At 40.1% G+C, this 24947-nt stretch overlaps 1 protein-coding gene across 1 annotated transcript; it reads right to left on the reverse strand.

Annotated features, from left to right (window-relative positions):
- Window positions 1-750: 750 nt before the first annotated feature.
- Window positions 751-23965, reverse strand: LOC115589788 (butyrophilin subfamily 2 member A2-like). The gene is made up of 7 exons (XM_030430944.1): window positions 23497-23965; window positions 22445-22530; window positions 3545-3883; window positions 2981-3259; window positions 2765-2896; window positions 1520-2096; window positions 751-1109 (listed from the first exon to the last, which is right to left on the reverse strand). The coding sequence occupies exons 1-7, from the start codon at window positions 23595-23597 to the stop codon at window positions 773-775; spliced, it is 1851 nt and encodes a 616-aa protein (XP_030286804.1). The 5' UTR covers window positions 23598-23965; the 3' UTR covers window positions 751-772.
- Between the last annotated feature and the right edge of the window lie 982 nt (window positions 23966-24947).

Below are 24947 nucleotides of genomic sequence, written 5' to 3' on the forward strand. Positions count from 1 at the left end.
ATGCTTCCACTCCTTCTCAATCACTGATAAATCAACAATTCATGATTCATTTTTGAAGAGAAGTTTAATTTCTGAACACAACATGTCTCCCTCTTGAAGAGGGAGAGATGTTGTGTTCAGAAATTAAACTTCATCAGAGAATTATTCTCAGATTAATCTGATATTAAATGTACTATACAACACCTATATTTACATGTTTATTATCAGACACAATGTTCAGCTTTTTCTGATTAGCATTTTAATGAAATACTAAAATGTTAATAGGACCACTGGATATGAAATATGGAGCAACGTGTCACATGAAAATGAGAATCAAATGTGAATGTGGATCGTTAAAGTACCGCAGCTCTGAGAGAGTAAAGAGTAGTAGTAGAGTTATAAAGTATATTTATTCACATACACATACTAATGTGTAAGTATATAATGTAATGTGAATATAATAGGACATAGTTTGAAAGTACAGTTGACGACACATGACATTATAGAAACAGCATAAAACGGCTCAATATCAAATGTTAACAGTAAAAAGTGGAAGTCAGCTGTGATGTTTGTGTCTTTACCAAGATGGATATTAAACTACAGACGAGGATTAGAGTTCTGACTTTTTCAGAAAACTAAAAACCAAACGGTACCATGAGAGCAGCAGCACTGACACAACAGACAGGACTGTTTAACAGCAACACAACTCAAACACAACACATGCAGTCCAGAGTTCAGTCAGAGTCAGACCAGGATCACACTGACACACTGACAAATGTCCACAACTAAATCTCTACTGCACTTCACATCCATCTTTACTCTGATTCTTCTGCATCTCCAGCTCCTTTAATTTCATAATAATTTCCTCCTTTTCATTTGTTGCCTTTAATTTCTTTTCTCTTGACATAATCACACTCTTCTTTATTCCCTCCAGTTGTGTCTCTAACTTCTCCAGCTGTTCCTGAAGTTCTTCCTTCTTCCTGTTCAGAACTGAAAGAAGTTTAAAATATTCCTCCTTCTTCTCTGACCACATCCTTCTCTTAGTGTCCTCTGTCTGTCTCTTCACCTCTTCCAGCTGCTGTTTGACTTCATTTATCTCCTTCTCTTTATCCTTCATCTGCCCCTCATATCTAGAAACATATTTATAAAATTGTTTCACTTCTCTTTCTTTTGTCTTTAGTTTCTTCTTCAGGTGTTCCTTCTCTCTGTCCCTCAGTGTCTCTCTTTCTGCTGTCTGCTGCTCTACATGTTTGTCTTCCTCAGTCAAACTCTGAGCTCCTGTTTCATCAGCTGCACATTTTTTTCTTTTCTCTTCTTCCGTCTGCTGTTTATTGTCAGTCTGTCCTCTAACTTCTCCAGCTGTTCCTGAAGTTCTTCCTCCCTCCTGTTCAGAACTGAAAGAAGTTTATAATATTTGTCCTCCTCCTTCTTCACTGACCTCATCTTCCTCTCAGTCTCCTCTGTCTGTCTCTTCACCGCTTCTAGCTGCCGCTTGACTTCATCTATCTGCTTCTCTTTATCCTTTATCTGTCCCTCATATCTAGTAATTTGCTCCTCAAATTTTTCCACTTCTCTTTCTTTTGTCTTTAGTTTCTTCTTCAGGTCGTCCTTCTCTCTGTCCCTCAGTGTCTCTCTCTCTGCTGTCTGCTGCTCTCCATGTTTGTCTTTCTCCTTTAAACTCTGGGCTCCTTTCTTCTCAGCTGTCTGCTGATTATTGTCTTTGTGTCTTTCTTCCACCATGGTCACAGTTTCAGTGGGTTTGTTGTTCAGATTAGTGCTGACTGGATGTAGAGAATCTGTCTCAGTAACTGCTTCAGTCTCTGTCTCTTCTTGACTCTGGTCCAAACCTGTTTCTGTCTCTCTTGTTGTTTGTCCTCCTGCCTCTTGTGTAAACTGAAGCTCTGTTCCTTCACTATCAGCACATTGAGCATTGTTTGCTTCTTGTTGTAGTGTTTCCTCGTCTGTTTCAGTTTGACCTGGTTCTCCTCTGAACTCGTCCACATTGTTCACTGTTTCTGTCTCTTCTGTTTGGTGTTTTCCGTCTGTGTCTCCTCCCATCAGGAGCTTCAGTTCTGGACTGTTTCCTCCTTCTTCATCCTCGCGCTGCTTCTTGTTCCCTGTGATCACAAACAATCAACAGAGTTCACATGACATATTCTTTTTTTGGTTAATGTGTTCACAGATCATTCTATTGACTGGCTTCAGTCACATGTGTTTGATATGTTTGGTGCCCTCTTGTGATGACTGAACAAGTCATAATGAGTTATGACCATTTTCTGGCCCTTCATCAAGTTTTCCGGTTGATGGCAGCCATGATTTTATACATAAATCATTTGCTGCTAAATATTGCTTCCAATCTTGCCCAATGGCAACTCATGGTATTGCATTAAAAGATTCCCCTACGGTCAAAGAGGGTTTTTGTGGAGCATACTGAGCTGGACTTGTGAGTCCAATTTCAAGTCAGCTGCACTGACGTGACAGGCATGTTTTTTTTCTTGTACAGGCCACCATGTTGCTGACTGGGCTCATGTTTCTTGTCGAGCATTGCTCATCATTTCCCAAGTTCAGTATTTCTAGCTACACTCAGTTCGCTGCAATTAGAGCCCAAAGAAGATGATATCATACTGACAAGCACAATAGTGGTGAACGACTACATTCTAATAAATATGCTATGGATCAATTCATGACATTGTTCGAGTGATGTGAGCAAAAGAAACTACCAAAATCTATTTATGCAAACCAGCTAAAAGAGACAGTTTGATATTTAAAATAGTTGCAGACTTACTGATTTTGTTTTGTCTCCATTTCCACACAACAACAGCAGCAGCTGCTACGAGAACAAACATGATGCAGAGAATCAAACCAACGATGACAGGAAGAGATGAACTAGAACCAGACGGGCCCGCGAAGAAATCATCTGTAATGAAACAGAACAGAAATGTGTGAGGTATAATCACAGTTATCTGAAGCAGCGACAGTTCATGAACATTTGATGTCCTACCTGGAACATGTATGAGTGTCTCTCTGGTCTGGTTGGTGCTGTTCTGTTGGACTCTACAGGTGAAGCTGTTGCTGTGTCTCTTCTCCACAGTCACTCTGCTGCTGACAGTATAGAGGTCATCAGGACCTCTGACTGTCTCTGTAGGTCCAGCAGAGAGGAGGTTTCCCTCACCGTCCAGCCAGAACACCTCAGGTTCTGGATACCAGCCTGTAGACTCACACTGCAGAACCACTCTGCTGCTGTTTTTGGTCTTCTGGACAACAGGTGAGGAGGCAGCACCTGAAGAAGAGACAAGAACAACCGACAGTCATGTTTATCATTCTGGGATGACCTCTCGTGGTCATGTGACGTGACAGAGGCACATTAAAACAAGTCCAAAGCTTCCATGATTCCTCAAATGACGCTGATTTGCTGAACGGCTGTGTGTTTGGCCACCAGCACACAGCTTGAAGCCAGGTGAACGTATCAGCGGCTCATGTTAGCCACCATCAACCATCAGGTCTATCATACTGTAGCTGTTTCAATGTTGAAATATCAATATAAGAGAAATAAATCTCCTCTTACCTACAACAAGCTGAACAACATGTTCTTTGTCCAGTGCTGGAAGGAAGCATCTGTATGGTCCCTCATCAGATATTCTCACTCTGGAGAGTTTCAGTGAAATGTTTCCGAGCTTCAGTTCATCACTGAACAGCGATGTTCTTCCATCATAAGACGGATGGTTACCCGTCAATTTAACACCGTCACGCAGCACATGAACAAATCTGGGGCTCAGGTCGGGTCTCGTCCACTCTACAGTCACTGTCAAAGCATTAGTGGCAGGTTCCAGGTAAGCTGGCAGAACGATGTCCTCACCAACTGTTGCCACTATTGGCTGAGACGGACCAATCATATGATGCTGACCTGAAAAGAAACAATTTATTGATTATTCAAAGTGCAGAAAAATGGATGTGTGACAACATCTAAGCATTTACAGTATATGTCATTGGGACCCACAGATGTTTATTGTGGCTTTCAAACTGGACGCTGAAGTGAGCTCAGTTTCCCAGAACTCCCCAGTCTTCACACCTAGGTGCAAGTTCAGCTTTGAGCTACGATTGGTCAGGATGACAGACCCCCCTCTGTCCAGATAGTCAAAACTCCAGCTCCTCCTCTTTGTTCTTTTTCTTCCCCACCTCTCTGAAGTTCTCTTTTCCTGGATTCTTTTGGGCCAAACAGCTGCAGAGAGCTGCCAGCTATATTTCCAGCAGGCCCAAATAACTTCTCCTCACTACGACTACACAAGGTCTTGTTACTATCGCAGATCAGTTAGCACCAGCAGCTGTGACACAAAGCTTGTCAGCTAACTCCACAATCTGAGTAACACAAAGTAAGTTAGCACTGAGCCGCTATCCTGCAAAGGAAAGGAGCCACCAGGTTCCTCCACCTCCTGTCTTTCATCAGCAAGAACAGCATTCAACATTGGAATTACAATTTAAGCGTTCCTTATGTCACAACATGCGAAGTGATAATGAGACAAAGCCACAGTGTGCTACCAGCCCTGTGAACAGAGGTTTCTTACTGTTACCACCATGTGTTTCAGCCCGAGTCAACTTTAAGAGACAATCCTCTGACTCTTACTGTCCTGCATTCCAGTTGGTACATGTTTAAAGTCATTTGCAGGTTAAATCTCAGTGCGATGAAGAGATAGAGTCGCTACTTCAAGATGTGTCATGCACAGACAACATCCACAGGCCAGTTGTTGAGGTGTTTGCTTCTGAACTTCCAGAGGCAAACTAATTTTTCTGTTCAGAGCAAAACAACCCTAGAACAGGATGTGGAACTGATTAATGCACACAATTCTAGTCTCCTACATGAAGTTAAGATGGCTAATAAGAAAGCCATGTGTTATTTAGATGACCTGCACTCAGCAGACTTGGAATTTTGTTTTTGAGTTGTGAGTTGTTAAGGCTTACTCTCAGAACATCTTTCCCTATAGCTGTACACAAGTTAATACAATCACAACCTCTCAGTGTCAGAAATGACTGCAGAGAGCTTTGTCATGCATTGAAAGAAGAATTATCTTCTTCTGGTGATGAATGCACGGCAATGATTGCAGCTATCCAGGTTAAACTTTCCCAGTTTGAGCATCCCAGAGATTATAACATGTGTTTGAGACATGTGTACTTTCAGGTCAAGACTGCACCAGGCTTAGAAGAAAACCCAACCTTCAACTCGTTGTTTGTGAAGAACCTTCATGTGTACAAACTCACATTATAATTAGGACATGTCAAAAAAACCTCTCACTGAATGAGATAAGGAAGATGACACAGGGGGTTTTGGGAAACTGTTGTCACTTCATTCACGTCAATGTGTCATATTTACCTCTACATGAGTGTATCAGGACCACCAGGACAGTGAAGGCACCAAACTGAAAGTTCAAGGACCAGCTGAGAGTCACTCGAAGCATCCTGGCATTTAAATCAAAGAAAAATGGAAAAGAAGCGGTGTGAAGACTTAAGACAAATGATAACATGGAAATATACTGTGTGTAGCCTTCTCAAAGGTTTAGTTTGGACAGACATAAAAGGGTGCTGACAGTTTTTTGCAAAGTGATACATTATAACAATAATCAATATTACATAAGAAATACATTTAAATGGTAAAATATGAATTTCCAAATACTTTACATCCCTTATGAAATATTACAGATATATAATATGAATTGAAATATGTTGCAAAAGGGGGAAGTTATTCTGAAATTCGTGGACATTTTTTTAAAGAGTCAACTTTTCACTCAAACTGTTAAGCTGTTATGATCATTTGCAATGAAATAAAGTATTGTTACATACAAAACAAATGCAAAATAAAAGAGTTTTTATGAGTGCCCTCTGACTATATATACATATATACGTTTATATATTTTATGTTTGAATATCTGTATATACACAAGTTATTACACAAAGTGAATATATGATCCTCATAAAGGAATATATATATATGACTTCAAAACAGACATCTGAGTGAACAGTGGTGTGTGGGTATACAATCATCAGATGTATAATATTAATATCCATAACCCTCCTCAGTGTGTGACAGCTGACCTACAGCACCCTCAGAAGACAGGAAGTGGGGGAAGAAGTTGGTTGGGGTAAAGATGACCCAGTCTCCCCCCTAACAGGTCAAACCATTTAATGATCCTGTGTGTGACATTCCAGTCCACACCAGTCTCCATCCGAGTTCCTCGCTGTGTGTAATACTTTTGTTATCTACCAGTAAAATGACTCTGACGTGTTTTGTTAAGATAGGACAAGAAGGAACATGCTGGTTGTTCACTCTGTAGGTGAATTCAACTGGAACGAAGCTGGTGTGTGAATCCAAACTTGACTTTGTACTATTGTAAAACCCTTTTAACACAGTTATTTTATTAAACACACTTAAATAAGAGACAGAGGTCACTTAGAGTCCTTCACTGCGTCTTTACACTCAGTCTCACTTTACTTTCACTTGCTATGGTGACACACGGAGCTGATAATGTAAATAAAACATGTTTTAGATCTGCTGAAACCGACTTAATAACTAAATAAAAACGATATTTCTCAGTCCTGATGTCACGACTTTAACTCTGTGATTTGTATGAACAGACAGTTAAACTCGACGTTCACTGATATAAAAATATTTATAAATAACTTGCAGGTTCTTCAGTCTGTGATTTGGTCTTTTATTTTTAAAGTATATAATTAAATTAACCTGTATGTGACAGACAAGCACCTGAAACACATTGATTAATGAATAAATCGCATACCTGTTTTTATTTCCCGACAATCTCCACAGTCACAGGGAAAAACTCTAACAGACCTGGAGGAGCAGAGAGGAGGGGGAGGGGTGACGTCACGTCCAGTCACCAGGTGTCTATTTTGTCAACATGCAGCAGTGGGATGTGGGTTTCCACTAATCAGGTTTATGCAGAGCTGGTTCAGACCTCCATGGGGCCCTAGGCAAAATTCTGTTAAGGGATCCTCCTAACTGAACTCAGAATAAATTCAGAACAAATCAGAACAAATCACATCAAGCTAAATGTGTAAACAAACAATCACACAGTCTTAAATGTTGGCTGACTGGCTGGAGTCTGTGCTGCTTGTGGTGAGAAATTTAAGCATAGCACCTGTAAAATATAGATAAGGCTACTATTAATTCAGCTCCATCAGATTGGCTGCACTTATTTTACTTTCATATACTTCAAATGTAGGTGATTATTTATATTCTATTATTATTTATTATAGAATTAATATTTATTTAGCACCATTGTCACAATATTTCACGAGTTTTGCTAAGATATGCAGATATCTTATCGAATAAATAAAACTTGTGAAAAAAACTCGTGAAATAATATTTGCCTGCGGGCGATCCAAGCAAAAAAAATTCAGTCTTAGTCAATATTTATCCATTATTTTCCATTTTGTATAAGTGCAGTTGTAACTACACTACAACTAAAATTATAGAAGCCAGCCGGACGCACACAGAGACCGGGGTTCACCAGGGCTCACCGCCCTGTTAATGTAGGTCAAACACTAGTCCCTCCCACTCTCCCACCTGGAGAGGAGAGTCACCTGACTGCTGTTCCCGCAGTTCATTGTCATGCTGTTTCTTCCCCCTTTTTTTCATTCCCAGAGGGATAACTCCGTTTCATCTTGCTAGGCTGATGCGCTGGGAATCTGGGACACGTTTTGGTTTTTTTTTCCACGGGCCTCTGTTAGTTTGCGGGGCCATACGCAACGTACGTAGTGTGCGTTTGGGGTGAACCGGTGCTAGATTTATGATATTAATATTAATAAACCTCCTCATGCCTCCCTCTTCAATATGTGAGTTTGATAGAAGCTTCAGACGTGCTGACCCTGATGTTAAATGTACTTCAATATAAAGTGGACAACACCTACATTTACATGTGTGTACTGCAGTTTGGCTGATTATCAGACACAACTTGTTTCTTATGATCTCTGTTTATTATTTGTTTTTCTAACTTTGGCTCTCATTCAACATGTAATCTGCAACTTAACTAGTAACCAAAGTTATTGAATAAATGTAGTAGAGTAAAAGTACAATATTTGCCTCCAAAATGTTGCATAAAGCAGCAGAAAATGGAAACACTGCTGTAAAGTCCAAGAAGGTCTACATGTTATTTGCAGTGTGATGACAGGTGTTGAGCTGTTGGGTCTCTGTGTGATCACTCTCCACTCACACACACAACAGAAAACACTGTTTTATTGTTTGATTCTTAATGAGTCGTCCTTTAAGATGTCCTTCAAGTTTTATTGTTAATGTCTTCATCATGATACAGTGCACAGTACAGAGGCTTAACAGAACACAAAGAGTAACAGCAGAAGCATTTTAATAACATGTATTAAAATGTTAATAGGACCATTGGATATGAAATATGGAGCAACATGCCACATGAAAATGAGAATCATATAGGTAAACAGGTAAATCACATCATGTAATGTACAGCAGCTCTGAGAGAGTATAAAGTAGTAGTATAGTTATAAAGTATATTCATTCACATACACACATACATTTGGGATGTGATATAATTGAAATCACTTGAGAGAGTTTGAGAGTACAGTTGACGACACATGACATTATAGAAAGAGCATAAAAGAGCTCAATAGTGTTATCTGTCTCTGCTTCAGTTGTTCCTGAATTTCCTCCTTCTTTGTGTTCAGATCAGAAAGAAGTTTATAATCTTCTTCCTCTCTGTTCACTGACCTCATTGTCCTCTCATTCAGTTGTCGTGTACCGACTCTTCGTTCGTTGGTAGTTTAAAAAGGTTTTCAGTTTGATTTGCCGGCAGACAAAACGTGTGATCTTTCACAGAGAAGATCGATGAGCATGACCCAAAGTGGGATCCAGGGAGCTTTCTTTAAACACAAAGACAAGTGTGGGCCACCTGGTCCTCATCCAATCCCAGTTCTCCTGGCCTGTTCTCTGTGTTTATTTGTACCTATTCACTGTATTATCCACTGCCTTTGTATCATTTCACTTATTGTATAAAGATTATTTTATTCTATTCTAAAGCCTGACCAGGGACAAAGACTGCAAATTAGCTGAAGCTAGACGTCTTATGTGCATCACATTTTCCCATTCTCTGTGGCAATGCTGTATGTATCGTCCCTGTTAAATAAATATTAAAATAAAATAAAATACATTGATCTTTCTGACTCAGGTGCTTTCTTCGTGTCTGGTCAGTGTCTCCTTTTATTTTTTGAATCTCAGCTATCTAACACACCATTATCTTTCCTGAGGGTTCTCTCTGGTACTTAGGATCTATGCCCTTATTAGGGATCAGTAACTCTGACCTCATTCTTACTTCTGACTATAAGTCTCCCTGTTGATATAAGTAAGTAAGTAAGTACATTTTATTTATAAAGCACTTTTCACAGATAAAAATCACAAAGTGCTTCACAATAACATAAAATACAACAGTAAAAACATAAAAATACAATGAATAAAACAATTTAAGATATTAACTAAAAGCCTGCTTAAATAAGAAGGTTTTTTAGCTGTTTCCTAAAAGAGTCCACAGACTCGGAGCATGTTAGAGGGATAGGCAGGGCATTCCAAAGTTTGGGTGCCACTACCTGAAAGGACCGGTCACCACACGTCTTAAAGTGGGTGTAAGGGACCACCAACAATCTCTGACCTGATGACCTCATAGTACAGGCAGGTACATGAAGTTTAATCAGGTCAGAGATTTAAGGGGGTGCTTGACCATGAAGGGTTCTAAAAGTAAGCACCAAAATTTAAAAATTGATTCTAAAATGGACTGGTAACCAATGCAGGAAAGCTAAAACAGGGGTGATTTGTTCTCTTTTCTGAGTGTGAGTTAAAAGCCGTGCAGCTGCATTCTGTACAGTCTGGAGACGGTTAAGCTCTTTCTGTTTATGCAGGTAAAAAGGCTGTTACAGTAGTCTAGATGAGAAGAGATAAAAGCATGAATAACCATTTCAAGTTCAGCTTTTGACACAACATCACTCAATTTTGCAATGTTCTTCAGGTGGAAAAAGCGGTTTCTGAGTAATTGTCTGGAGTGCTGCTCTAGCAACATTGCAGAATCAAAAATGACTCCCAAGTTTCTGAGGCTTGACTGAACAGATGAGCTTAAAACATCACCATTTTTTGTCATCTGGCGCAATAATCAGTGTTTCTGTTTTATCAGAATTAAGCTTCAGAGTTGTCGTTTAACCATTTTTTGATGTTGGTCAGGCAGACACACCCCATTTGGTTATGTTTTCAGTTACTCTGAGAAAATAATAAGAATGCCATGCAAACTAATGTAGAGTGTACTTTGGTTTTAATATTGTACACCCTCCCTCCCTCTGTTGCTCTTCTTCTTCTGTCTGCAGATTATCTTCAGTCTGTCCTTCCATCAGCTTACCTGTGTTGTCACTTACGGATTGAGTCTCATCTTCTTTGTTGTTCTCTTGTTCTGTTTGTCCGTCTGTGACAGTAGACTGACGTCCTGTTCCTTCATTTTCATTTTCAGCACCTTTAGAGTTGTTCCCTGTGTTCACAAACAATCAACAGAGTTCACATGACATATGTCCAAACACATTCTCAGATGATTTCTATATATGTCTGGGGCTGAAGAAGAGAGAAGTTTTTTCAATTGACTTTTTCTGTCATCTATGAAAAAAGTCTCAGTCTTTGATTTGTTCTCTTCATTGGTTTGGTTGGTTGGGTTTCGGCATGAATTGTGAGAATGGTTCAGGTTAGGTCAAAGGAACCACTCACCCAAAAAAAATTCAGTCATTATCTACTCACAAGATTTATAGTAAAAAAAATATGAGCTCCACAGCAAAATAGTGTTGCAGCATTTTCCTAAATGACTGAAGTAGCTGGTGACTTGTTTCAAAACGGAAAAGAACAACCAAAAGGAAACATGAAATGGCCTCATTCCATACAGCTTGCAAAATTAATTGAAGACATTATTTACATTTTTATTTTTAAGTCTCCACTGTAGCTGCGAGTCTTAAAGCATCAGTGGGCAGCCCATCTGAAGAGGGTGGATGAGTGTGAGCACATGTTGAGGGTGTAAATAACAGCTGTATGGAGCCATTTTAGCAGAATGCTGCAACTCTGTTTTACTGTGAAGCTCCAGAAATGTTTTGTGGACTCCGAGACTTCACCTGACTTTACATCAACATGGAGGGAGGAGAGGATGACTGGATTTACATTTTTGGGTGAACTGTTCCATTCAGGGTAAGCCAATCAGAGGCAGAGTAGGGTGGGTGTCTCTAACAAAAGCACTGAGCTCCATAAAAACACTCCTGAGGTTAAATTCACCCTCTTGAAGCCAAAATGAGTTTTACAACAACAAACAAGCCTGACAAAACATTTACTTTTTTCTTTGATTTCTCATTTTGCCTCTCAGGTCTTTCAGAGAGAATCAGAGCAGTGATGTAAAGAAGAAGAGATACTGCCGCATTTAAATTCAATTAAACTTAATTGATGTCATAACAAGTCATTTCCATACATTTTCCAAAAATGACAAGCGATTATCTGGAGTCACGTAATCCTCAAGGTGATCTTATTAAAAGTCGGACTTGTGTGTGTGTGTAAAACCTTGGTGTTTGACCAACTTACGATTCTTTCTACATGTCCACCAACCGACGACAGCTGCAACAACAAACACGTTGCCAAGAGTCAAACCAACGATGACAAGAAGAGATGGACTAGAACCAGACAGGCCTGTGAAGACATTATAAAACACAGAAGAGATATAATCACAGTCATCTGAAGCAAAGACAGTGATTCTATGAACATTTTATCCACTACCTGGAACATGTATCTTTGTCTCTCTGGTCTGGTTGGTGCTGTTCTGTTGGACTCTACAGGTGAAGCTGTTGCTGTGTCTCTTCTCCACAGTCACTCTGCTGCTGACAGTATAGAGGTCATCAGGACCTCTGACTGTCTCTGTAGGTCCAGCAGAGAGGAGGTTTCCCTCACCGTCCAGCCAGAACACCTCAGGTTCTGGATACCAGCCTGTAGACTCACACTGTAGATCCATGGTCATCTGGACAACAGGTGAGGAGGCAGCACCTGAAGACGAGACCATTCATTTTGGTTGACTACCAACATTGTTCTGTTGGGGTGAACTTGTGCTCACCCCTCCTTCAGTTAAGTCTCTGTTATATTTGCTGCATTTGTTTGATGATTTGGTTTACTTGTTTGGTATATTTTGGTTGTCCATTTGAGTTATTGTGACTGAAATATTTGACCTCATATCACAAGAACTAAATTTTATTTGGCTTATTCTACAGAGAGAATCTACTGGCCTGGGTGAGATTGATGTCCTACTGCCAGGTTATTAACAGTGGTTTCACTGATATTGGTTCTTACCGACTGTGGGAACAATCTTCAACATGAAAGCTCAAATACCTGCTCAATCTTTTGGAGCTGAAATAGACTTAATGTACTATATTTACATCCTTGCATAAAACTGGGAGAGCTGCAACCACTACAAGGCCTATCTTGGTGTCACAACTTGTTCATTTTCCAATAATAGAGATTAAATTATTAGCTTTACCATTTCCTTTACAAATAAAAGTTAAAATTCCCTTTGACACTAAATATATCCTCTCACCTACAACAAGCTGAACAATACAGCTTATCCTCATTTCTGGAAGGAAGCATCTGTATGGTCCCTCATCAGATATTGTCACTCTGGAGAGTTTCAGTGAAATGTTTCCGAGCTTCAGTTCTTCACTGAACAGCGATGTTCTTCCCTCATAAGACGGATGGTTACCCGTCAGTTTAACACCCTGACGCTGCACATGAACATATCTGGGGCTCAGGTCGGGTCTCGTCCACTCGATTGTCTTTCTCAAAGCATTGGTGGCAGGTTCCAGGTAAGCTGGCAGAACAATGTCCTCACCAACTGTTGCCACTATTGCCTCAGATGGACAGCTCACATGATGCTGACCTGAAAAGAAACAAGTGTTTGATTGTTTTATGTGCAGTAAAATGGATGGATGAACAACATCTAAACCTTTTCTATAAATTTTAACATCGATGTGTCATATTTACCTCCACATGAGTGTATCAGATCGAGGACCACCAGGACAGTGAAGGCACCAAACTGAAAGTTCAGGAACTGACTGAGCGTCACTCGAAGCATCATGGACTTACAAATCAAAGAAAAATGGAAAAGAAGTGGTGTGAAAACTTTAGACGAATGATAACAAAGTAAAATACTGTGTGTAGCCATCTCAAAGGTTTGGTTTGGAGTCCTGTAGAAATCAATAAGTGTGTGGACATAAATGGGGGCTTAGGGGTTTTGCGAAGTGATACATTAAAACAATCATCAATAATACATAAAAAATACATTTAAATGGGAAAATATAAATGTCATTAAAGCAAATACTTTACACCCCTAATGAAATATTACAGATATATAATATATATATGGAGCAAAAGAGGGACATCATTCTAAAATTCATTGACATTTTCAATGAGTCAACTTTTCTTTCAAACTGTTAAGCTGATATGATCATTTGTAATGAAATAAAGTATCGTTAAATTCAAAACAAATGCAAAATTCTGTGTAATAGTTTTTACTTGTGGTTTAAGACTACATACACCACTGTATATATGCAGACATATATATGCATATATATATGCATTTATACATATGCATACACACATATTTACATATACATACATATCAATATAGAAATATATGATATAAAGATGCATATGCATAAATATTAAACTAATGTTATCATTTGTAATGAAATAAAGTGTTGTTAATCATATATATATATATATATATATATAAAATACAGATGGCCATGAACTTTGGGTCATGACCGAAAGAATAAGATCCCGGATACAAGCGGCTGAAATGAGTTTCCTCCGCAGGGTGGTAGGGCGCTCCCTTAGAGATAGGGTGAAGAGCTCTGTCACCCGGGAGGAGCTCGGAGTAGAGCCGCTGCTCCTCCACATCGAGAGGAGCCAGCTGAGGTGGCTCGGGCATCTGTTTCGGATGCCCCCGGGACGCCTGCCTCGGAAGGTGTTCCTGGCATGTCCCGCCGGGAGGAGACCCCGAGAAAGACCCAGGACACGCTGGTGTGACTGTCACTCAGCTGGCCTGGGAACGCCTTGGAATCCTCCCGGAAGAGCTGGAGGCAGTGTCCGGGGAGAGGGAAGTCTGGGTGTCCCTGCTCAGGCAGCTGCCCCCGCGACCCGGCCCCGGATAAGCGGACGATAATGGACGGATGGATGGATGGAATAAATATAGATAGATACTATCTATCTATCTATCTATCTATCTATCTATCTATGATAGATAGATACATAATAAGGACTCTGAGTGAGCTCTGTCTGAGCTCTGTCTCTTATATATCTATCTATCTAGATAGATATATAAGAGACAGAGCTCACTCAGAGTCCTTCACTGCGTCTTTACACTCAGTCTCACTTTACTTTCACTTTCACTTTCGATCGTGACACATCACATCATCACATCATCCCTGGCACAATATCGCATGTACAGATATGATACCACATCACATTCACCATGTAAAAGGTGAAGATGAAAGTGATCTTACCTGCAGCCTCTGAACACATACAGTACTCAGTGTGTAACCATGAAAACGTGTCCAGACCTGTTTGTCTCCTGCAGGACTCACTGCACTGTGTGAACGGAGGGGAGGTGGGGAGGGGCTCTGATCTGTGGTCAGCTGCTAGAAACGGATCAGTGTTGCTTTAAGAACACATGATCAGGATGTTAACTGTGTTCAGGTGATCAATGTGAGGAAACAAGAGCAGCTTCAGCAGAGATCACAGAGAGAGAGACTTCTGATATCACATTTCAATGTTGTCAGTGATGATTTATGAAACACCTGAGAGATTCTTCTTCTTCTTCTTTCTTCTTCTTCTTCTTCTTCTTCCTCCTCTTCAATGATGATTTATGATGGTAACTTGTGTTTAATGTGGTTTCACCTGATTTAAAAATGTCAGAATGCTTCCACTCCTTCTCAGTCACTGATAAATCAACAATTCATGAGTCATTTTTGAAGAGAAGTTTCTCTTCAATATGTGAGTCTGATAGAAGCTTCAGACGTGCTGACCCTGATATTAAATGTACTGTGTACTGCAGTTTGGCTGATTATCAGACACAACTTGTTTCTTATGAACTGTGTTTATTATTTGTTTTACTTACTTTGGCTCACATTCAACATGTTATCTGCAAATTAACTAGTAACCAAAGTTATTGAATAAATGTAGTAGAGTGAAAGTCCAATATTTGCCTCCAAAATGTTGTATAAAGCAGCAGAAAATAAAAACACTGCTGTAAAGTAAAAGAAGGTTATTTGAAGTCTGATGTTCAGCTGTTGGGTCTCTGTGTGATCACTATCGTCTCACAGAGACGAGACCCGCAGGACCCTAACTGATGGCAGAGGGTGCCACACAGGTGCCAGCCTCACATCAGGAGCAATTTTGGGGTTCAGTATCTTGCTCAAGGATACCTCAACATGTAGCTAAGTTGCGCTGCGGGGAGCCGGGATTCGAACCAGCAACCCTCCGATCACTAGTCAACCAGCTCTACCCACCCAGAGGAAATGAAAATTGGAAAAGAGATCTCAGTAGTGTCTCATTCATTTCTCCTAGACAACTATGATATCTCTGTGAGACCAAAGTGAGGCTGCGGCTGATTTCCTCTGTTTCTCAATTGTTTCTCCTGAGAAACAGGTGCAGAAAATCTCAACTTGGGCTCCCTGTAAGTTTCAAAGGAGATCTCATAAAGCTCTCAGTGAAGTTTCAGAATGTCTCCTCAGTGCTGGAAAGGAGCAAGGTTTAAGTGGTAAAGTCTCATGTCTCACCTATTGCTCCTAAGGAATTTTAGGAGAAACAAATGAGAAATGTTTGAGACCAAAAAAGGCGACAACGAGACTGAAATGAGAACTCTCATTGAGCTCCTTTACGGCTCCATAGCCATAAAGGAGAAAGCTTTGAGCAGTAAAATTTTCCTCTGGGCACTGAGCTACAGCCGCCACTGTTTTATTGTTAGATTCTTAATGAGTCGTCCTTTATGTATCCTTTATTGTTCCTGTCTTCATCATGATACAGTGCACAGTACAGAGGCTCAACAGGCCACAAAGAGTAATCAGATAGGTAAACAGGTAACACATATCATGTAATGTACAGCAGCTCTGAGAGAGTACAGAGTATTAGTATAGTTAAAAAGTACATTTATTCACATACACACATACATTGGGATGGAATATAACATGAAATAACTCTAGAGTGTTTGAAATTAAAGTTGTAAACACTTGACATTATAGAAACAGCATAAAAGAGCTCCATAGTGTTATCTGTCTCTGCTTCAGTTGTTCCTGAAGTTCTTCCTTCTTCGAGTTCAGATCAGAAAAAAAGTTTATAATCTTCTTCCTCTCTGTTCACTGACCTCATCGTCCTTTCAGCAAGTTGTTGTGAACAGACTCCTCGTTCGTGGTAGTTCAAAAAGGTTTTCAGTTGTTCAAGAATGACCATGAATCAGTCTTCAGGGCTGAGTACCTTAGAGTTTGATTTGCCGGCAGACAAAACACATGATCTTTCACCCTAACCTTGACCCTTTCACAGGTCACGATGAGCGTGACCCAAAGTGGAATACAGGGAGCTCTCTTTAAACACAAAGACAGGTGAGGGCCACCTGGTCCTCATCCAATCCCAGTTCTCCTGGCCTGGTCTATACATTGATCTTTCTGACTCAGGTGTTTTCTTCGTGTCTGGTCAGTGTCTCCTTTTATTTTTGAATCTCAGCTATCTAACACACCATTATCTTTCCTGAGGGTCCTTTCTGGTACTTAGGATCTATGCCCTTATTAGGGGTCAGTTACTCTGACCTCATTCTTACTTCTGACTTTAAGTCTCCCTGTTGATATTCCCCATTAGGTTATGTTTTTAGTTACTCTGAAAAAATAATAAGAATGCCATGCAAACTAGGGGTGGGTAAACATATCGATTCATCAGTGCATTGCAATACATTTTTTCCCAATTTGATATCGATTAATAAAATCCTCTGAATCGATTCCGGCGAGCAGCGGCCCCCGACCACCTGCTGTCCCTCGCCAGACCTTTCTGTCCCCGCCTCCAGCAGCTGGAAGCTCCTCACCTGCGACCTCGCTTGAGGGTCGAAGGGTGATGCGCCGCGGAACACCGTCGGAGCTGCGGAGGTGGGTAACTGATGTAAACTGTAAACTCCCAGCGTCAATATTGAATCTAATCGATATTAGAATTGCGACCTAAAGAATCAAAATCGAAATCGAATCGAATCGTGAGTTTCTTAACAATACCTAGCCCTAAGGCAAACTAATGTAGAGTGTACTTTGGTTATGATATTGTACACCCTCCCTCCAGCTGTTGCTCTTCTTCATGCCCTGTCTGCAGATTATCTTCAGTCTGTCCTTCCATCGGCTTCTTTGTGTTGTCACTTACAGATTGAGTCTCATCTTCTTTGTTGTTCTGATCACTGTCTGTTGGCTTCGGAGCATCTCTTGCTTCATTTATTGGTTCAGTCTCTGTTCGCTCACTTTTAGCACATTGAGCATTGTTTGCTTCTCGTTGTAGTGTTTCCTCGTCTGTTTGAGTTTGACCTGGTTCTTCTCTGAACTCGTCCAGACTGTTAACTGCTCCCATCAGGAGCTTCAGTTCTGGACTGTTTCCTCCTTCTTCATCCTCGCGCTGCTTCTTGTTCCCTGTGTTCACAAACAATCAACAGAGTTCACATGAAATATTTCCAAACGCATTCTCAGTAGATTTCTATACATGTCTGGGGTTGAAGAAGAGAGATTTTTTTTCAATTAACTTTTTCTGTTATCTATGAAAAAGTCTCAGTCTCTGATTTGTTCTCTTCATTGGTTGGGTTGGTTAGGTTTCGGCATGAAGAGTGAGAATGGTTCAGGTTAGGTCAAAGGAACCACTCACCCAAAAGTTAAAATTCAGTCATTATCTACTTACAAGATTTATAGTAAAAAAAAAAAAAAGAGCTTCACAGCAGTCAGTGTTGCAGCATTCTCCTAAACGACTGAAATAGCCGAACACTTGTTTTATAATGGAAAAAACAACCAAAAGAAAACATAAAATGGCTCCATACAGCTTGAAAATATTCATTGAAGACATTAATTACACTTTTTTATTAATTCTTCGCTGTAGCTCTAAGTCATAAAGCATCAGTGGGCAGCCCATCTGAAGAGGGTGGACGAGCGTGAGCACATGTTGAGGGTGTAAATAACAGCTGTATGGAGCCATTTTAGCAGAATGCTGCAACTCTGTTTTACTGTGAAGCTCCAGAAATGTTTAGTGGACTACGAGACTTCACCTGACTTTACATCAACATGGAGGGAGGAGAGGATGACTGGAATTACATTTTTGGGTAAACTGTTCCTTTAAGATATACAGGGTAAGCCAATCAGAGGCAGAGCAGGGTGGGTGTCTCCAACAAAAGAATTGAGCTCCGTAAAAATACTCCTGAGGTTAACTTCACCCTCTTGAAGCCAAAATGAGTTTTACAACAACAAATGATCCAGAGCAAAAAAAAAAAAAAATCACTTTTTTCTTTGTTTTCTCATTTTGCCTCTCAGGACTTCCAAAGAGAATCAGAGCAGTGATGTAACGAAGAAGAGATACTGTGGTATTTAAATTAAACTTAACTGATGTCAAAACAAGATAATTTCAAACCCATTCCCGAAAATGACAAGCGACTACCTTCACGTAATCCTCAAGGTGACCTTAGTAAAAGTTGGGCTTCTATGTGAATTGGCATTTGACCGACTTACTGGTTTTGTTTTGTCTCCATTTCCACAGAACAACAACGGCTGCTGGAGCTGCAAGAAGAAACACGAAGATGCAAATCAAACCAATGATGAGAGGATGAGGTGGACTAGAACCAGACAGGCCTGCAAGAAATGATAAAGCACAGAACAGAAGTGTGTGAGGTACAATCACAGTTATCTGAAGCAAAGACAGAGATTATATGAACATTTTATTCACTACCTGGAACATGTATCTGTGCCTCTCTGGTCTGGTTGATGTGGTTTTGTTGGACTCTACAGGTGAAGCTGTTGCTGTGTCTCTTCTCCACAGTCAATCTGCTGCTGACATTATAGAGACCATCAGGACCTCTGACTGTCTCTGTAGGTCCAGCAGAGAGGAGGTTTCCCTCACCGTCCAGCCAGAACACCTCAGGTTCTGGATACCAGCCGGTAGACTCACACTGTAGAACCACGGTCATCTGGACATCAGGTGAGGAGGCAGCACCTGAAGACGAGACCATTTTGGTTGACTACCAACATTGTTCTGCTGAGATGAACTTGTGCTCACCCCTCCTTCTGTTAAGTCTCTATATTATATTTGCTGTGTTTGTTTGATAATCTTGTTTATTTTATCAGTATTTGGTGTTAGCACCCTTTGCCTTCAAACCAGCATCAATTCTTATAGGTACACTTGCACAAACTCAGGGATTCTGTAGGATTATAGTCAGATGTATGATCAACCAGTTATACCAAACAGTTGCTAATGATCATCACATGTAGGTTGAAACACAGTCATTAACTGAAACAGAAACATCGGTGTAGGAGGCTTAACAGCCAAAATCTGCTACCAAGGTGAGGCTATGGAAGAAAGTTTCATGTCACAGGTCATAAACCATGGCGAGACTGAGCAAAGCAACAAGACACAAGGTAGTTATATGAATCAGCAAGGTCCCTCCCAGACAAAGACTTCAAAGCAGACCGAGGTTTCAAGATGTGCTGTTCAAGCTATTTGAAGAAGCACAAAGAAATGGGCAGTGTTGAGGATCATTGACGCAGTGGTAGACCAAGGAAACTTTGTGCAACAGATGAAAAACACATCAAGAATATTTCCCTTTCAAATCGGAAGATGACCAGCAGTGCTATCAGCCCAGGTACATCCATCTACTGTCCTGAGAAGTCTGGCCGCAGGTGGTCTCCATGGAAGAATTACAGACAAAAAGCCAAAACTCAGACATGGAAACAAGGCCAAGCTACTCAGCTGTGCACGAAAATATCAGAACTGAGCTGCAGAAAAATGGCAGCCGGTGCTTCGGACTGATGAGTGATTTTAAATATTGGACTGTAGCAGAAGTTAGTTTGTTTGCCAAAGGCCTGGAGAGCGGTACAATTATGAGTGACTGCAGGCAACAGTGAAGCATGGTGGAAGTTCCTTTCAACTTTGGGGCTGCATTTCTACAAATGGAGTTGGATATTTGGTCAGGATTAATGGTGTCCTCAATGCTGAGAAATATAGGCAGATGCTTATCCATCATGCAAAACCATCAGGGAGGCATATGCAGGCGGACAACTACCCCAAACGTACAGCCAATGTCATTGAGAACTATCTTTAAACTAAAGGAGAACAAGAAGTCCTGGAAGTGATGGTATGGCCCCCACAGAGCCCTGATCTCAACATCATCGAGTCTGTCTGAGATTACATGAAGAGACAGAAGGATCTGAAGAAGCCTACCTCCACAGAAGATCTGTGGTTAGTTCTCCAAGATGTCTGGAACAACCTACCAGCAGAGTTCTTTCAAAAACCATGTGCAAGTGTACCCAGAAGAAGTGATGCTGTTTTGAAGGCAAATATTGAGATTTCTCTTCTGGTCATTCACTGCATCACTCTATAAAAGCAAGGAACGAGCTGGACTGGGATTTTGCCGGCAGTTTGGTCCCGTTCTGTTCTGTTCTGTGCATCTAAACTGACTGTTGTGGATTAATGAGACTAAACGAGTCCAGACCGAGTCTGTTCGGGTCTGAGGAGATCCGGAAACGTGCGGACAACAAAGTGGAATCGGAATCTGTGGATGTTCGTGTGTAGCTAGCTGCTAGCCCACCCACACGGGCCACCTCTGGACGGCACGTACAAAACCGGACATAGGGTAAATAATGTCCGCCATGCTTTTTCGCGAACATTGCCGTTACTTTTGCTTTGTGTCTGGTGGAGGAAAGTGTCCAAGCAGCAAGTTTGGTTGTTGAGGGACAGGAAGTTGTGGGAGGGACGGAGGCGGATGAATGACAGGTAATGACAGTCGGTGTAGAAACAGTGATAGAGACGGCGATATTGAGAGTTGAGAGATTTGTGACATTTAGAGTGTATAGTTAGTTTGTTATTTAGTGTTTAGTGTGTAGTGGAGTCAATTTTTTGTTTAATGAGGCAAAACAATGAGGAGGCAGGCAGTGCAGCTCTTCATTCAGCTGGAAGGAGCTCAGGCAGACTTGAGCATTGCCTGCATTTAAATGTAAATAGTTACATATAACTTTGTAAATTTTTAAAATGTATGCACATATTTGTTCTTTATATTTGCATTACAAGTAATAAAAAATGGTTTATTAAACATATTTCTGGTTTTCACAGTAAAAAAATCAAACTTTTTCTACTCGGAGTTTATGTTTTTTTGTGATTTTAGGTCCATTGTGTAATACAGTATGTCAAAATGAAAAAATAACCCTACAGTCACACATGTGAGGTTGTGCTGAAAATAATGACACCACGTAAATAGTTTTTAAGGGGAAATATAATGGCAAAATCTAAAATAGTCAAAAATGGCCAATTATACCCTCGGATTTCACAACAAACCTAAATATCCCTGACGTCCCACCTTCGAACACAGCCTCATTTGGCCATCCATGAAAAAGCTACTCAACCTCCCACTTTTCTATAGGAATACATATTTCCTAGGGGCACTGCACTAGTTTTGTTAATTGATGAAAATAAACTATTACCACTTTCATTTTTGAAGGCATTCTTAGTTTACAGCATTTTTTATCACATTTGCCTAAAACGTTTGCACAGTACTGTATATTTATGTCCCTGCGTAAAACTGGGAGAGCTGTAACCACTACAAGGCCTATCTTGGGCTCACAACTTGTTCATTTTCCAACAATACAGAGATTAAGTTATTAGCTTTACCATTTCCTTCACAAATAAAAGTTAAAACTCACTTTGAACACAAAATATATCCTCTCACCTACAACAAGCTGAATAATACAGCTTATCTTCATTTCTGGAAGGAAACATCTGTATGGTCCCTCATCAGATATTCTCACTCTGGAGAGTTTCAGTGAAATGTTTCCGAGCTTCAGTTCATCACTGAACAGCGATGTTCTTCCATCATAAGACGGATGGTTACCCGTCAGTTTAACACCCTGACGCTGCACATGAACATATCTGGGGCTCAGGTCGGGTCTTGTCCACTCGATTGTCTTTCTCAAAGCATTGATGGCAGGTTCCAGGTAAGCTGGCAGAACGATGTCCTCACCAATTGTTGCCACTATTGCCTCAGATGGACAGCTCACATGATGCTGACCTGAAAAGAAACAAGTGTTTGATTGTTTTATGTGCAGCAAAATAGATGGATGAACAATATCAAAACATTTTCTGTACATGTTAACATGAATTTGTCGTATTTACCTCTACATGAGTGTATCAGGACCACCAGGACAGTGAAGGCACCAAACTGAAAGTTCAGGGACCCACTGAGCGTCATTTGAAACATCCTGGATATAAAGATCAATGAAAAACGGCAAAGAAGCGGTGTGAAAACTTAAGACAAATGACTAATGATAACGTAGAAATATACTGTGTGTAGCCTTCTCGAAGGTTTAGTTTGGGGTCCTGTAGAAATACGTATGTGTGTAGATATAAATAGGGGCTGAGGGGTTTTTTGCAAAGTGAAACATTTATCATCAATAATCAATAATACATAAAAAATACATTCAAATGGGAAAGATATGGGAAAAAATTTAGATGTCATTAAAGCAAATACTTTACATCCCTAATGAAATATTATAGATATATATTATATATACAGTATGTGGCAAAAGGGGGAAATCTTTCTAAAATTAATGGACATTTCCAGAGTCAACTTTCTCTCAAACTGTTAACCTGATATGATCATTTGTAATGAAATAAAGAATTGTTACATTCAAAATAGATGTGGCCAAAAAATTTAATCTCTGTTTTTTTTTCACACCAAACTCAATTTAAGATTTGAATATTTTTTTTCCTTCTCCAGAACCAACTTCAAATTACAAAAAAATTATTAAAAGCACTGCGTTTATTTTAATGCTCTGATTTTAAACAAATGTTTGTGCCATTGTAAACAGTGCAGATTCAAACTCACTTGAAAACATTAATAAAAGTGCATCCTTTTAAAAAGAATGTGTCCCTTTTTGATAAAATGCTTTCGTGAACATAAATGTAACATGTCAGACTGCTTGCTATTATAAAAACAGATCAGCCTCCATATCGTTATTGATAAAGTGTCAACATAACTTTTATCAAATACTTTATTATTCCAAAACATATCACATATCCCTGAAGATACGTAAACTAAATTAAACATCTGAATGCATTGCATAGTTAACACGACATGTTGGTAGATGTACAGGACATCAGGTGTATGCTTGCTGTCTGTAACACATTTTTGGACAGAACACCCGTTTTGACTTCGTAGCACAAACCTGGGGTCGAACATTTTCAGCATGTGGATGAACCTCCAGCTTTTTAACGATATGCACCGTGACTGCCTCTGTAGCTGTCCACCAGGACCCTTTCTTCTCATATGGGTCACAATGATTAAGCTAATGTTAGCTGCTTTATAGCGGGTGTTTGTGGCTGCTGCGGTCTTCTTGTAGTGAACAACAAGTGTCCCACTGTGATCCAGGCGTCTGTTTCAGATGCTGAAATAAATGTGTCGGTCCGCTGACTTTAGTTGCAACAACTTTTCGTGGTTTGTTCGAGGTCTGACGCCACAAAACCAAACTACTGACGAGACAGTGCTGTGTCTCAATTCAGGGCAGCATCCTTCAAGGACCCTGCCTTCGTCATCCTTCGCCGCCAGCAAAGGCAAGGGTCCTTCAGAGAGACCTGCAGGCAGCGTCCTTTGCAGGATTTCCTAGTTGCGTCACCAGATGTTCCCGCCTCTATCCGTACGTCACTATTTCTGCAGCCCCGGTCCTCGAAAGTGACAAGAAGAATCTGATTGTCATACTCTCGCACTCTTTTTGTTACTATTATTTCTCTCTCTCTCTCTCTCTCTCCTCCCTTTCTCTTTTTCGTCACCTTTCATGTCCCGTTGTTTACCTTTTGAATGTAAACAATTTGTTCTATTTCTGTGTTCTCATGATTACACCAACATAATTGTATCGTCGATATGCATTTGTATGTGCTGGCAACTTTCAATAAAGTTTTTGAAAAAAAAAAAAAAGAAAGAAAGTGACAAGAAGAGTAAAGTTTGACAGTCAGATCTGTTTGAGCTTCAGGAATTCCTGATTTCCTTTTTAATCCTCCTGCTTGTGGAGGAAGAGTAGAAGCGGCTCTGGTTTATCTCCGGCTGAGAGGACCGTGGAGAGGTAAACCTGTTATTGAACCCACAGTAATGTTATCAATATTATCATTATTATCATTAGCTAACAGTTTGGGCTCATTAACATACCGATACATTACGTTAGTGCTGACATGTAAACTGCTGATATTTTAAAGGCATTATTCCTATTTAAAGTGTTTGGTGGATAGTTTTGTTTGTTGTAATTTATTATTATTATTATTATTATTATTAATATTATAATTAGAGTATGAAATTATAATTCTTGCCTCTTTCTTAAAACATTCTTAATGACATGGCAGCCGTGGATGGAGTCAGAACTGCAGACCCAGTTGATGGAGGATGTGGTGGACAGAGGAGACTGGACCCCCAAACACCCTGAGTACCGACCCAGATGATGTCCCACTGACACCATCCAGCCCAGCAGCACTGCAGGGACTCCTGCTCAGCCTGTTACTGTCCATCACCTGTTACTGTTTTAATATTGTTTTTAATAATAATTGTTTTTGTTAATAGTGAATAATAATCTGTAAATAGTTATTTATGCTGTAATTTTGTAAATAGTCGTAAATGGCAGTTAATATAGAA

This window comes from Sparus aurata, chromosome 10, assembly GCF_900880675.1.
Source record: "Sparus aurata chromosome 10, fSpaAur1.1, whole genome shotgun sequence".
Classification (NCBI taxonomy): Eukaryota; Metazoa; Chordata; class Actinopteri; order Spariformes; family Sparidae; genus Sparus; species Sparus aurata.

Excerpts from the sequence above, each read along its gene's own strand:
- LOC115589788 (XM_030430944.1), bottom strand. The coding sequence starts at position 23,597 with ATGAGAAGAAAGGGTCCTGGTGGACAGCTACAGAGGCAGTCACGGTGC. Across the intron at positions 3,260-3,544 it reads TGTTGTTCAGCTTGTTGTAG|GTGCTGCCTCCTCACCTGTT; the intron begins GTAAGAGGAGAT and ends TCTCTTCTTCAG. Across the intron at positions 2,897-2,980 it reads GACACTCATACATGTTCCAG|ATGATTTCTTCGCGGGCCCG; the intron begins GTAGGACATCAA and ends GTTTCATTACAG.